The sequence below is a fragment of the Pipistrellus hanaki genome (genome assembly GCF_964339955.1).
Source record: "Pipistrellus hanaki genome assembly, chromosome: 14".
Taxonomy (NCBI): domain Eukaryota; kingdom Metazoa; phylum Chordata; class Mammalia; order Chiroptera; family Vespertilionidae; genus Pipistrellus; species Pipistrellus hanaki.
Window position 1 is genome coordinate 41,336,946 of NC_140516.1, and position 15,104 is coordinate 41,352,049.

General features: G+C 40.3%; 1 protein-coding gene across 3 annotated transcripts in view; it reads left to right on the forward strand.

The window, feature by feature from the left end:
* Nucleotides 1–15,104, forward strand: part of SORCS3 (sortilin related VPS10 domain containing receptor 3) — a 489,777-nt gene that overhangs the window by 348,566 nt on the left and 126,107 nt on the right. For all 3 annotated transcript variants that reach the window (XM_084904018.1, XM_084904020.1, XM_084904019.1), the window contains exons 6-7: nucleotides 5,667–5,731; nucleotides 12,090–12,208. In XM_084904018.1, the coding sequence (XP_084760144.1) occupies nucleotides 5,667–5,731; nucleotides 12,090–12,208 (184 nt within the window). The remainder of the gene's footprint in view (nucleotides 1–5,666; nucleotides 5,732–12,089; nucleotides 12,209–15,104) is intronic.

Here is a 15,104-nt window from a genome sequence, read left to right on the forward strand (position 1 = left end):
ATTTTGCATTAGAAATAATGCATACAGTTACAATTTTTTAATTTAGTGCTTTCTAGAAACTTTCTTGAAGTTTCCTTTCATCTAACTTCAACGGGATACTTGCAAATTTAGCTTTACTTTGTTGCAGACATTAAGCACAGGGAGCTTGATCCATCTCATGGCTGATTCTGTTGCTGGCCCTGCCATCCAACTTGGCACCACTTAGTTCTTGGAAATGAAAAGGGACTTGGATGCTTCCTATGGAAGGGGTATCAGTGGCAAATATTAACCTACCTGGCCTATCTGAGCAGGCAGGCCTCCCATCTCCTACCTGTACTCCTGGGAGTCTCCTGGTTCCTCTTACACTTCTCAGCTCTCATAGACCTAAAGAAGAGTTCAACCCTTGCCATAACCAGTTTGGCTCAGTGGATAGAGCATTGGCCTGCTGACTTAAGGGTCCCAGGTTTGATTCTGGTCAAGGACGTGTACTTTGGTTGCGGGCACATACCTACGAGGAAGTGAACAGGAGACAGCTGTTAGATGTTTCTAACTCTCTATCCTTCTCCCTTCTTCTCTGTAAAAAAATCAATAAAAATATTACAAAAAAGAGTTAAACCAAAACCCCAAATTTCCTTTTCTCAACTATGTTTATTTTTTTGAGGCTTCTGCAAAAATCTCCATTCTTTATTGCTTTCATATTGGCCCAACCTTATTTTTCTATTCCCAACATTTTTCCTTTCTATCTGATTATCACCAATATGAGTCATTCGTTCTCAGTTTATTTATTTTAGAACCAAAATTTTGAGAGATATTGAACAAGTATACAGAATGGATTTATATTTCCTTAAAGGACTTACATAGTGGGTGGGGGGAGGGAAAGCAGTGGTACATGATGGTTATGATCCTTGACTCTGGGAGGAATGGCTGGGTTCAAACCCCATTACTCTTCTCACCAGCTGGGAGAGGCAGCTTACAGGGAGATTAAACTCTGGCTCAAAGCCACCTGCCTTGTTTGAGCCCTAATTTTGCTGCTTTTTAGCTGTATGACTTTCAACAATTGCTTAAGCTTTCAATGCTTAATTGCACCCTTTTAAAATATGGAAAAAGAATGATTCTTACTTATAATATTGATGTGAGTGTTGAATTAGATTAGCATTTACATTTAAAACTAACTGACATAACACACTTTGTATCTATGAATTATTATTATCACGTAAGTTTAATTTCTCTTATTATCTCCCATTTTATTGAGGATGAAAATTACATGAATGTTACCTTCCTTAAAGTCTCATTTGGAGGGTTAATTAAGAAAGTACTTATAAAACATCAAACACACTGACTGACACGTGAATGGTCTCAACACCCATTAGCATTTATTGTTATTACCATATCCACTTTTCCAAACATTTCTACAAACTTATCTCTTACCACTTATATTTCATTGCTTTCTATATCTGTGTGCACCTTTTCTTACTTTAGATTTTTAGAATGGGAACTTGTGGGGGATTTAACGTTAGGGACATGACTGATTCTACTTGATGCGTATCAGACAGTGTCCTGGTGAGATGTGTGGTCCAGAATAGCAGTAGTCAGCAGTGTTAGGAGTGGGTGAGGAAGGGAGAAATCACTGCATGCTTATCTGCCCTGCCTTGCTAGTATAGAAGGTGCAGAGTCCAGGCATCTAATAAATGTGTCCAGCTAAGACAGTGGTTCTCAGCTGGGGACAATTTTGCCCCTAGAGGATGGTTAGCAATGTCTGGAGACAGTCTGGTTATCAGAACCACAGGGATACTCTTACCCCTATTATCTAATCTGTCAGTGTGCCTAATATTGAGCTGTGTGTGGTAATATTGAAAAAAGATAATGAGTCTCTGATGAGTAGTATATTAATAAGAATGATTCTATTCTATTTAAACAGGTAAATATACAAACACCCTCATAAACAAAGGTAAGCTATAGTCTTAGGTGATAAAGAGTGTGAAAATTGGAACTACAAAAGACCCCAACTAGCTAAACAATATTGAGAAAGAAGAACAACATTGGCAGTACTATGTTCCCTGATTTTAAAGTGTGCTGCAAACTATAGGAATCAAAGCAGTTTGGTACTGGCACAAAAACAGACACATAGATCAATGGAACAGGATAGAGAGCCTAGAAATAAACCCATGCTTATACAGTCAATTAATCTATGACCAAAAGGTCAATAATACACAATGGGTAAAAGACAGTCTCTTTAATAAGTGGTGTTACAAATACTAGAGAGACACATAAAAATAAGGGACATTAGACTACTTTCTTATATCACATACAGAAATAATCTCAAGTGGACTAAAGACTTGAATGTAAGACCTGAAACCATGAAACTCTTATATTTAAACATAGGGCAGTGAATTCTGATGTCAGTGTTGGCAGTATTATTTTGGATATGACTCTCTGGGCAAATGCAACAAAGGCAAAAAACAAAACAAAAGGGACTACATCAAACTAAAAAGCTTTTGAATAGCAAAGAAAACCATCAGCAAGATGAATAGGCAACCTACTGAATGGAAGAAGATATTTGCAAATGATATACTTAATAAAGGATTAATATCCAAACATATAAATAACTCCTACAATTCAACCTCGAAACACAATCTAATAAAAATAAATGGGCAGAGCATCTGAATAGACATTTGAAGAAGACATACAAATGGCGAACAGACAAATAAGAGATGCTCAACATCACTAATTATCAGAGAAATACAAATCAAAACCACAATGTGATATCACCTCACACACATCAGAATGGCTACTGTCAAAAAGGCAACAAACAAGTGCTAGTAAGGATGCGGAGGAAAGGGGACCCTCATGTACTGTTGGTGAAATTGTGAACTAGTGCAACATTATGGAAAATAATGGAAGGTCCTCAAAAAATTTAAAATAGAACTACTGTAGGACCCAACAATTCCACTTCTGAGTATTTATTTAAATATTAAAAACAATCATTTGAAAATACATATGCACCCCTATGACCATTGCAGCACTGTTTACAATAGCCAAGATATATAATAGAAGCAACCTAGGTGTCTAACAATACATAGGTAGCTGGAAGGAAGTGAGCAATCCTGGAGAAGCGAACAGTTTTAGTGCTTAGTTTATTGGTGGTGTTTATCTTGTTTGAAGCAGCTAAGAGGCAAGGACTTTTCTTCTTTTGTTATAGAGCATAGTACTTGATCATCACAGCAAGGCTTTGCCATTATGATTTCAATTGGTACATGCTACCCTGCCATTGACCTTGGGAGAGAATAGAAAAATAACACCCAAGACACCTCTAATCCTGATAATACCAACTTATTTATAAAGAAACAGGGAGGCTGTGGGACAGAAAAGATGCCCATATAGTCTCTTATGGTGCCTACCCTCTGCCCTCTGTGTGTCTGGTCTCAATTGAGTGTCACACTGAAATTTTTGATCGGGCTGTTTATTAATTCATTAGCACCTAAGATATACTACTGGTAGTTACATAGGGGCCAAGGATTTGAAGTTGAAATGACAGAATTCTACTTCTATAAAGTTTACATCCATGTAGGGAAGACAATGAAGTGCAATTATGTGAGTGATGTCATTGAGCCATGCACAACATTGGTTCTCAAACTGGGCCGTGCATGGAAATCACCTGGAAGATTTAAAAAACAGTGATGCTTTCATCTTATCTGCAAGTATTTTGACTTCATGGGTCTGGGGAGAGGCCCAGGCATCCTGTTAATTCAGAGATTCCTCATTGGCTGTCATGAGCAGCCAGGTTTGGGGACCACCAAGGTGAGGAGGATAAAACAGTGAGGTGAGAGATGGAAGGGCTGCTGGAGGGGTGATGCCGCATGATCCTGAAGGAAGGGTGAGAGGTAGCTGGAGGAGAAAGGGGGCAAGGGATGGTTAGAGAGAAAGGACATTGCAAGCAAAAGAGAGAAGAGGTGAGAAGGACAGGAGCAGCTCTTGACTGAGAAGTCAGTAAGTCTCTCTAATTCTGGCCCAGTCCCTGTGTCATCTTAGATAAACATCAATTTCTCTGTGTTTCAGTTCCCATTCCTTCACATATAACTAATGATACCTGCTGTCTTTACCTTATGTGGTTACCCTTGGGATCAAAGGAGGTGAGGTGAAATGAAGTTTATTGATGATCATCGGGAAAAAAATAATGCATTAGAGTAAGACCCCATTTATTTAACTTTTTTTTGAAAAAGAGATATTTTATAGGACTGAATTTGTTAAGTAACTGAAGTTTAACCATTCAAAACCTAATTATTTTATTTTGCAAAAATTATTTCATTTTACCTAACATACATCATTCGTAACCCTACTCTCCTAAACAGAGTACACTGGTACCATTATCCCCTGGCTTTCTGTTTTATATGCTTTCAGTCCTTGAACATAGAATTTAGATACTGATGCTATAGTATAGTAATGACTTTAGGGCCAGTAGGGCCAGTAGGGCCAGTAAGCAGTGTAGAGATTTATGGTGTGGAAGACTGTGTTTTGAAATCTTAAGTCTGTTTTTCATAGGTTTCTATTTCTCTTTCTAGGTATCAGCTATTGATTTTCGCCATTTACTAGTCAAATAATGTTGTATTGATTTTTAGAGAGAGAGGGAGAAGGATAGAGGGATAAGAAACACCTACGAAAGAGAAACATCATCAATTGGCTGCTTCCTGCTTGCCACCTACTGGGGATCAAGCTTGGCAACCCAGGCAAATTCTGACTGGGAGTTGAACTGTGACCTCTTGGTTCCTGTGTGGATGCTCAATCACTGAGCCACACAGGCCTGGCTGATTCTCACCATTTAAATTTCATGTTTTCAATAAGAGTACATAGACTCTGAGTAAGAGCTTGGCAGAGAGAGTGGATTATGTGATTTCCTTAGTCATGAGTACTTTAATGTCTGTGTTGCCTTTTTAAAGCTGGTTTTCTGAGTCTTGCACTCTGGCCAGGATATGTCATGTGAGAGACCCTGACTGGGCTTTACCCGTGGAAGGGAGGCCTGGGAGGAAGAGTCTGTAAGGACTCTCATCCTTCCTTCTCCTGGCTATTGGCAATAGACCAGTAATGTTTCCCTTTCTGATCATCAGGAGAATTTTGTCCCTGACAGGCCAGATTTTGAATGTTTGTCACCAAACACTTACTGTTTGTGCAGCAGGAGGGAGACAGATCGGATCTCTCAGGAGGGCAAGAGTGCCTTGAAGCAAACATCAGGGCTGAGGCTAATCCACCTTCCGCAGGGGACAACGGGAAGGGAATAGCACATCTCCGTGGGAGGGCACAGGAGGAGGATGTGGTGGAAGCCATCAGGTCTGGAAAGATGGGGAACATGGAAGAAAGTGGGGGAGAAACAACCTCTTAGATGGTGCGAGGTGGTGGAAAGGGGCAGAAAAGAGATTTAGACCAGCATTACTTTGGACTCTGTACTTTGATGTTTTTTAGAGTTGCCAAGTCTCTCCAGAACAACACTCTAGGGCTCATGTGTTGTGACCATTACATGTGGCAGCTACCAGAGGCAGTGGCTGGGGCCCACCAGTGGCTGTGTTCTCTGGGTCCTGATGGTGCAAGACAGGGCCTCTTGAGAAAAATGTCATTCCCAGGAATTGCCCTGAGTGCTTCCCATGTGTCCTCTGCCATCCTGTGGTCACTGAGCTTCTGTCTCCTTCCTTCCCCAGGTCGGTGGCTGGATTGGATAAGGAGGCGGACCTGGTGCACATGGAGGTGCGGACCACGGATGGATGTGAGTGCTGCCTCCACCAGGCTAGGACCAGGCAGATCTGCCTGCAGCTCTCTCTCCTGCCCCAATTTGCATTTTAATGGCCTGGGAAGACAAAAAGCCCTGAGCTCCTTTGCTGCCATATCCATCCTTATTTCCCTGAGTGGGAGAGTCCTCTGGTCCCAGGGAAGATGCTCCATTGAAATAAACCCTCAGGAATAATGAATCTTTTGGGGGCCGTGAGTTCACGTGATGAATTCTGAGGCTCCTGTTAGTCATGTTTGGCATCCCCAGTGCAGTGCTAACAGGGATGTCCGTAGCTCATCATGGTGTTTTTTCATTCACTGGGGGAATTGCAGGGGTTGTCAGCTTTAAAAAACAAATCCTTTCTATACTCGGCTTCCCCACAGAAGTCACTGGGCAATTACTCACAAAACTTTTTTTATTGATTCATTCCACAAATATTTAGGGATAGCCTACTAGGTGCCAGGCATTGTTCTTGGCCCCGGGGGATAGAGGGGAGCAAAAGACATACATATTTCCCTGAAAACAGCAGAGTGACCCCAAGGTTTTGAACACGTGACCCCCTTTGCACAGTTTCCATGTATGTAAATCTTACACAGTTGGGACTGATGAAGTATCATTTTGCAGCATTTAAGCATTTTATCCTTCCCAAAATTGATCATATTTATAGGGCTCTTCCCTATTCAAGAAAAATATAAGCTCAACTTAAACAAAAATATGTAACATAAAAAAATAGATAATGTATGAAATATTTAAACTGCATGAAATAGAATTAGTATATCCTATGTCAAAATAGAGCCAAATAATACATGAAAATGGTGGTGACCTAAGGATGCTGCCTGCTGGTGAATTGGGGTCCTGGGTTCTGCCACCCATTAGCACTGAGACCAGGGGACCCCTTTTCCCCTTAAACTCTCTGTTTTCTGACTTCTTCTGTTATTTGAGATTACTCACCCCTGCCCTGCCCGCTGCATAGGGCTAGCGGCTGACCAAATGGAGCAAATGTTAAGAAATTATAAAATGTTGAATGAGTCTGTTTGAACGTGGCTGCAAATGCTGGAATATTCAGAATACATAAAGAAAAAAATGCATGTGTTGTGTGCAAACATCTGTTTTTTGAGACCAAGCACAGATGCATGCCAGAAACATGCATTTTGGGTAATACATTTTATTTGCTTTGTTTTTAAAGAGTTACAATAAGCACTACTCTATGTCTGGCACTGTGTCAAGCACTTTATTTTTCTTTCTCTGAAGCAGGCAGGGATGAGAGATCATCCACACTCTTGTAACATTTTTTAATAAAAGAACTGTTTAAGGTTTAGGGTGATAATGCCATGTAGTCAAATTCACTGATCATGAGGGTGGCTAAACATATTATCTGTTACTGTTGAGAAAAAAAACACTAGCTAAAACAGGTTTGGCTCAGTGGATAGAGCGTCGGCCTGCTGACTGAAAGGTTCCAGGTTCGATTCTGGTCAAGGGAATGTACCTTGGTTGTGGGCACATCCCCAGTGGGGGGTGTGCAGGAGGCAGCTGATGGATGATTCTCTCTCATCGATGTTTCTAACTCTCTATCCCTCTCTCTTCTTCTCTGTAAAAAATCAATAAAATATATTTTTTTTAAAAAGAGAGGAAAAAAAATACTGGAAGAAGAGTGCAAGGGAAGGGTCTGAAGGAACATAGTGGGGCAGCATGAGGAAAGCAGACATTAAATCTCAGAAGATGACCCACAGGTCAGTTTTCCAAACAACAAACAACACTGCCTTGGCCTTGCTTCCCATGTCAATCCCTTTAAGACGCATAGGTGACTATGGTTGTTGTAGGTGTCAGGGCTGGAAGAGACTGTAGGGCTGCCTGAACTCCTACTTGGTGTAGTAATACCTTCTCTCCAAGCCTCTGCTGAGTGTCCCAGGAGCTCAAGCTTAAAACACACCCATGGCTACTGCTGGACAGCTCCTATGGTTTCTTTGTTTTGTGTTGTTTCTTTGTATTTTTTTAATAAGGTATTTTCTTACATTAAGCTTATACTTATTTTTTGAAAGTTTAAGAATTATGGTCCAAATTGGGTAAAACGTATGGTGCAGGAGTGCTGTGAAATTTTATGAGATTAAAATGCAAAGCACTAGAAAAGTTTCTGGCTTATTATCAAGAATTAAAAAAAAAAAAGTAGACAGAAATATACCAGGGATAAATGCCATGCGCCACACCTAGGTTAAAGTATAGTATATATTAATTCTGTGCCATGTTCTGTTTTTTTTTTTTTTTTAAATCAGTTTTTTTAATAGTTAAAATAATATTCTTGAGTCACTTGGTTCTAACCCTCCTTTACTTAGAAAATGCACATTATATCACTACATTAGCCTAATGACGTATATGACACTTTTTGTTTTGCTTTCTTACAATCACGCATCCCCACACATTTTTATCTTTTGATCATCACAAACAGGCACAAAGTGTATTTTATTTCCCCTTTTTTTTGTTTCTTTTCTCAATCCTCACCCAAGGATATGTTTGATTTTAGAGATAGAGGAAGGGAGAAAGAGGGAAACATTGATGTGAGAGAGAAACATTGATCTGTTGCCTCTAATACTCAGCCTGACGGGGGATCAAACCCACCACGTCAATGTGTGCCCTGAGCGGGAATAGAACCTGCAACCTTTTGGTGCACAGGAAGAAGCGCTAACAAACTAAGATGCCCATCCACGTTGCTGTGATTTCTAAATGCCTATAATCCTGCTAGCTGCATCACACCAAGTACCACTTAGAAGACACAGACACTAGAATTCTCCTGCATAATAGGAAGGAATGGAAGCTACCTTCTTGTTTGTTTGTTGATTTTGTTTTTAGTATTAAATGCTCTGGTAGGCATTTGCAGTAATGTCAATGTCCATTTTTTGCACTATGCCTACAAACAGGTTAGTTGCCCTTCCTGGTCAAGGAAAAGCAGGTTTATGGAAGCTAAATAAGTTTTCAGAGCTTCTTGGAGTCTGTTTTTTTCTGATTTGCATTCGAGAGTTTACATTCCTGTTTAAAGCAAATAGCTCCTGGGTATTTTAAAGGAATACCTAAAGAACTGAATTTGCTTTTGTTCACAATTTTATTCCTCTTTTTCAATTTTTGACAATACGTATATTACCCAAAGAGGTTGACATAGAAGGAATCAGGGGAAAATTTGTCTATGAGGTGTCAAGAGATAAGACATTGAGAATACTTTGAATATTTAGTAATCTCCAAAGCAAAACACAATCATTAGTCACAATATAATTCAACATAAACATTTCTAGGCTTTTAATGCAATTCAGTTCTGTTTTACCAACATTCACAGAGGCTTTGTCAAGTCAGCCTGAGGATAGAAACAAAGATTACTAAGACTTTCTGGCCATTTCTAAGGAGATGACGCTTTAGGGAAGGCTTGGCCGAGTGAGAAATGCTGGACTTTATGGTGAAACTTGTTGATGTGGATAGATGAAAAGCTAGCCCTGCTGAATGGAGAAAGTTAGAAGCTGCCTCCCCAGGCTCTGCAAAACTAGCAGAAATGCAAACCCCTAGGAGATTAAGAAGGCTAAGGATGATGGGTTGTCTCCTTCATTCTCTCTCTCCACATCCTTCAGGTCATACTCTAACACAGACCCCAGTACATGTTCACTTGTGAATATCCCATTTCCAGCATTGGTTTGCATTTCTTCTGAGGACAGCGACCTGTCTTATGTTCTCTGCTTTCTAGAACCTTGGTGAGGGGGTGTGTGGGGGTGAAACTTCTGTATTTATCTTGAGCCAATACAAAAAGAATGAATCTTTCAGTCCAAGGCCATCCTAGGAGACCCTTGGTCCATCTGCAAGGTGAGAGGGCATGGAGGCTGGACTCACTAGGGAGATGGTACCACCTTCCCTACAGATCATCTATGGTAGTGGGGCCAGATATTTTTAAAGTCATCGAACAGATCTCTCTGTTCACAGTGCAGGGAGCAAAGCCTTGGCCTTCCAGTTTTTGTAAGTGGAGCAGTGGTCGCACTAGGCCTTAGAAATACATTAGAAAGACATTTGACATTTAGAAATTCATTAATCTTGAAGGTGATGTGACTTTCAGACATTTGGGAAGTCACTCTCTGGTTTTCCCACAGGGGTATGCAAATGAGATCTTCATCCAATCTTGTCTTTCTAGCTTTTCATTTGAAGATTTTTTTTTTCAAAGGAGAGGAGAGAAAATGGAAGTTCAGAAATAACATTAATCAAAGTCCACATGTAATTATATAGCGCCTTCCAGGAGCTTTGCCTGCCTCACACTCAGTGCGCAGTTTCCACTCCCTTTTTCAGGAATTCCTTCTCACATAGCATACTTCTCCATCAGGCTAAACACAGAACTGCCTTCTTTCAGGGGCTCCTTGATTATTCTAGTTCAGACACCCTTTCGTTCTTGTCTGCACACCCATCACCCTTAAAGAAAGTAAACAGTGACATATGTTTGGAATATGATTTCACTGATAAGATCTGTAATATCATATTCTTTTAATTTTCTACAATAAAATAAAACATCACTTATGTCCTGGAATGTGCTTCTCAGTGGTTACAGCAATGGCCCACACATTCAAGGGTCAATTTCTGGTCAATGGCATGTACCTGGGTTGCAGGTTCCAGCCCCGACCCCTATCTCAGACCATGCGGAAGGGAAGCAATCAATCAATGAGTCATCTCACCTCTCTCTCTCTCCCTCTCTTTCTCTCTCTCTCTCTCTCTCTCTCTCTCTCTCTCTCTCTCTCTCTCTCTCTCTCTCTCTCTCTCTCTTTTCTCTCTCTCTCTCTCTCTCTCTCTCTCTCTCTCTCTCTCTCTCTCTCTCTCCCCCCCCCCCCATCTTCCACTCTCTCTAAAATTCAGTGGAAAAAATATCTTTGGGTAAGGATTAACAAAAAAAAAATTGAATATAAGAAAGATTCTGAATGTTAAATCCCCCTCCTTTCTTCATAGTAAAAACAGTTAACATGTGTTGATCTTTTAAAATTTATCCAACGATATACTGAGCATTTTTCATACATAATCATGTAACCTACTGGTAATCCTCCAAGGCAAATACTAATTTGTGTGCTCCTCCCAGATGAAAAGCAGTGCTGCTACTTAGCCAAGGGCAATGAGCAAGTAGCAAGTCCAGGATTCAAACTCAGAGCATCTGGCTCCAGAGGTGTTGCTCTCATATCCTCCAGAGAACAGGGCCAATTCCATCTCATCAGGCATTTGTTGTTATTAAAAAAACCAATAAAAAGGCCATAGTTGTTGGAAGCCTATTTTGGGATTTCAGGTTATATGATAGATATCTTTCATTTTCATCATGGAATCTTATATGACTACATCCATGCTCATTTGGAGGTAATCTCCAAAGCCTAAATTTGACACCTTTTGCAAACTCAGGTTTGAGCTCACCTTTGACACCCAAAGTCCCTTGATTCTCAGTCACTTCCATCTGGGGGCCAGGTCAGCCTGATAATTTATTCTTTCCGAGCTCCTACTTTGGGTTCTCACCATGCAGCGGGTACCATAGCACTTTTTTTTTTTTTTTTTTTTACATGTCTCTGTGTTTTGAAAAATAAAAGTATTGAGATTTCTAATGTGTGAGCCAGCTAAAGACTATAAGGTCCCTGAGTTTTTTGTGGATTTTAGGAACTCATATTAGGGCTACTTCTTTCCTGTTAAATTGGAGTTTTTGCACCCTGCTGGGCAATGGCAAGCAGGGGGAGAGTCCATAATGGGATGAGTTTGGGCCACTTACCATGAGCCAAGGTTTAAGTAGGTGTTGACTTTGCTTGGGGTGGCCTTGAATACACTTGATTCTTTTTTCAAAGTGTCCAAATGTGAGAGTGAATCATAAATAGACAGGGGGAAATGAGCCTGTGGGAAGAGGAGTAAGCTGATGACCTCCTGAGTGCACCTTTGAATACCAGTGGAGGGAGCATTCTGAGATACTGGCTGTTAAGAAAGAAGCAGGTTGTCATGTCAATCCTCATGGGTTTTGTTACATGGATTTACTGCAGCTTTTCACTAAGTTTTTGGTGCTTTATCCTAAGAGCAAATTAGAATTGCTGGTGTAAGATGTACATTTAAAATTCTGATAGATATTTCACATTTGTTCTTCCCAAAAGCTAGACCATTTTACTCTTTTGCCAGAAAAATATAAGACTCTCTACTCCCTTGCCTGAACTATCTTTTACAATTAAAAAAATATTACAAATGTTATAGATAAGGAAATGACATCTCAGTGTTGTTTTAAATGGCATCACTGACTTCCCATGAGGTCCAGCTCCATGGGCTGAGGAGAGCCTTTGCTTGCCATTCCCCCATGTCTAAATGTCATTCTGCCCTCCTATTTCAGATGCTCACTACCTCACCTGCAGGATCCAGGAATGTGCCGAGACCACCCGCAGTGGGCCTTTTGCTCGCTCCATTGACATCAGCTCCCTGGTCGTCCAGGATGAATACATCTTCATTCAGGTGAGTCCAGAAAGCCCTATCAATGGTAGGAGAGGATGTGTAGGTGAAGTCAGCTGCTTCCTATGAAAATAAGGATGGGTTTCTTGAGGGGTGCTGCCCCTCCTTTGCTTTGATGACCTGCCCCTCTTGGGAGATCCAGACTTCTGGTGGATGATGAAGGCATTGTAGGCCAGTATCATCTACAGGGAACTTTAGTGGCCTATTCAATCCCTTAGTTGGGTTGCTGTTTAATGATACAGAAAGGGGTCTTGAAAGATCTCTAATGAGAGTTGACTTTAGTTCATCAAAGCCATATTCGATTTCTGTTCAAAGTGACTTGTCTAACTTGGGAATGAGAATTTCCAAGAAATTAAATATCTCTATGGTTTTTATTCTGGAAAAATCTAGAACACCCTAAGTCATCCCTTCTCTTTTCAGTTCTGACTACCCCTTCTAATGCTGAGTTCAACATCTGTCACTCCAAGAACTCTGACTCAGAGGTAACCTAGCTGGGATTCTAGGCAGGCAAGGGAAGTCTTGATTTAGGTTTTGAGTTTCAGGAAGAAGGTACAAAATAGATAAAAAATGAGAAGAAAAAAAAAGATGATGCTCCACTGAGTGAATATCTCTCTCTCTCTCTCTCTCTCTCTCTCTCTCTCTCTCTCTCTCTCTCTCTCTCTCTCTCTCTCTGTCTTCCTTTTCTTATCCTCACCTGACAAAGACTTGGCACAGACTGTTTCCTTTAGGAACCTTGAACTTCGGAATCTCCCTGAGTTAGGGGTTGCTAATTAAATCTTAGCAGATTTATTTCCTTCTTTCCAAATTGCATTTTATACCCTCTGAGAATAAGGACCATATTTTATACACACAACGAACTCCTCATCTTTGGCCCTAGCAAGATGCCTTTGCAAATTAGGGGTACTGGATGACTATCAGTTGAATTGATGGCTTATGTATGTAGAAGTTACTTATTTTTGCAAATTAGATGCATGGATTTTTAAGGTCTAGTAAAATGCAGGAAATGTAGCCAGCCCTACTCCAAAACGAGGTTGAAAGAGGTAGTAAAAGAGAGGTCTTTGTGGCTTACAAAATCACTGTTTCCCAGCTTAATTAAAAGGCAGATTCTCAGGCAGTATTTCCTAAATTTTGGGAGGTCATTGGCACTATCATTTCTTTATTCACAAGTATTTATTTAACATATATAATGTACAATAGACAGTTCTACACACGGCTCTTGATACCCTCAAGTGTTCTGCCCTTGGCCAGCTTCTCCTTGCATCCAGTACTCATGGTTTTGAATACCATCTCCATGTCCTGATGACTCTCAAGTCAATGAGACTCTACCAGGTATTGCAGATCTATATTTGTAATAGCCATCTCAACATCTCAACCTGGATATTCCACAGATAAGATGAAAGCAAGATGGCCCCCCTAATCTGACACATTTGTGATACTACCTTCAACCAGGCTATTCAAGATAGAAACCTGGAAGTCAGTGTATGTCACCAAATTAAATGAAGTCACAGCCTCTGCTAATATCACCCATTTTATTTCTTAAGTGCTTCCTTTTACTCCATTCCCAATGTTATGGTCTTGGTTTAAGACTGTTATCACCTTCTCTCTCATTTTATTTTTAACATAGAAGCACAGGAATGATTTATTAAGTTACCAACCTGATTGGACTTTTCTTAATGCTAATTCTGCATATAATGATGAACGTGGCAGAATTGTTTCTGGGAAACATCACTTCGAATTTAAAATGTTCAGATTTCTTTGTTTCATTTTTCCTTGGATTGCATAAAATTTTCTGCAATTCTGCAGGCAGATATCGAGATTTCTTTTTCTATTTTGAAACACTTTTTTTATTATACTGGAAACCAATAGCATTTTTTCTTTAATCAGCATCAAATTTTATTTTGTTTGAAAGAGATATAAGTTTTCATTTTCAAAAAAGTTTTATTGCTTGCCTACAATATTCCCAAACCCTTGTTCCAGATTTTTGGATTAAAATAATAAACATAATAAAATCCCTGCATTAGTGGCATAAACATTCTAGTGGAAGACAGGGAAAATATGTATATAATATATACATCCATATATGTACATGTATATATAGGGTGTCTAAACTTTACAGCTTATAGTTTAACATGTTTCTTTCTTTTCAGATTTAACCCACTGGAATTAATAGCCATTCACAGTGGGTGTACATTTTTGGGGACACCCTATATATGCAACTATATGTGGGATAGTGGTTAAGAACTTGTAGCTGGAGACTGACATTTATTCCAACCTTGGCTTGCCACACTTAGCTGCAAGACCTTGAGCTGTGCCTCATTTGACTCACCTACATAAAGAGGATAATTACAGCTCTCACTTCATGGGTCGATGGGAGGATTAGATGTGTTAATTATACCTGTAAAGCACCAAAACAGTGTTATGTAAGTGCTGCTCTTGATCTTTTTATCTAACCTGAATGATCATCTGTTTATTTGTCTATAAAATATATGAGGAGATGAAAATGCTGTGGATAAAAATAAAGGAGGGACTATGAATGTTGAGCATCTATGGGTATTATAATTTTATATGAGACTAGAGGCCCGGTGCAAAAATTCATGCACAGGTGGGGTCCCTTGGTGTGGCCTACAGAGATTGGGCTTTAGTTTGTGCCCACAGCTTTGCAGCCCCGCAACCCTGCCTGGCACACTACCTTGGACTGGTGCCACCACCTCACCTTCTCCATCCTGCCTGCAGGGTGATTAGGGAGCTGGTCAGTGGCCTACCCCCCACCAATACTGCTGGTAACTGTCTGTGGCCCCCAATCACACCTGCCTCGGCCTGGCATCGCCCGTTCACTTGCTCCACCATCCCGCCACTGTCCCGCTCTCATTGTGGTCCATCGGTGCTTGCAGCATCTCCA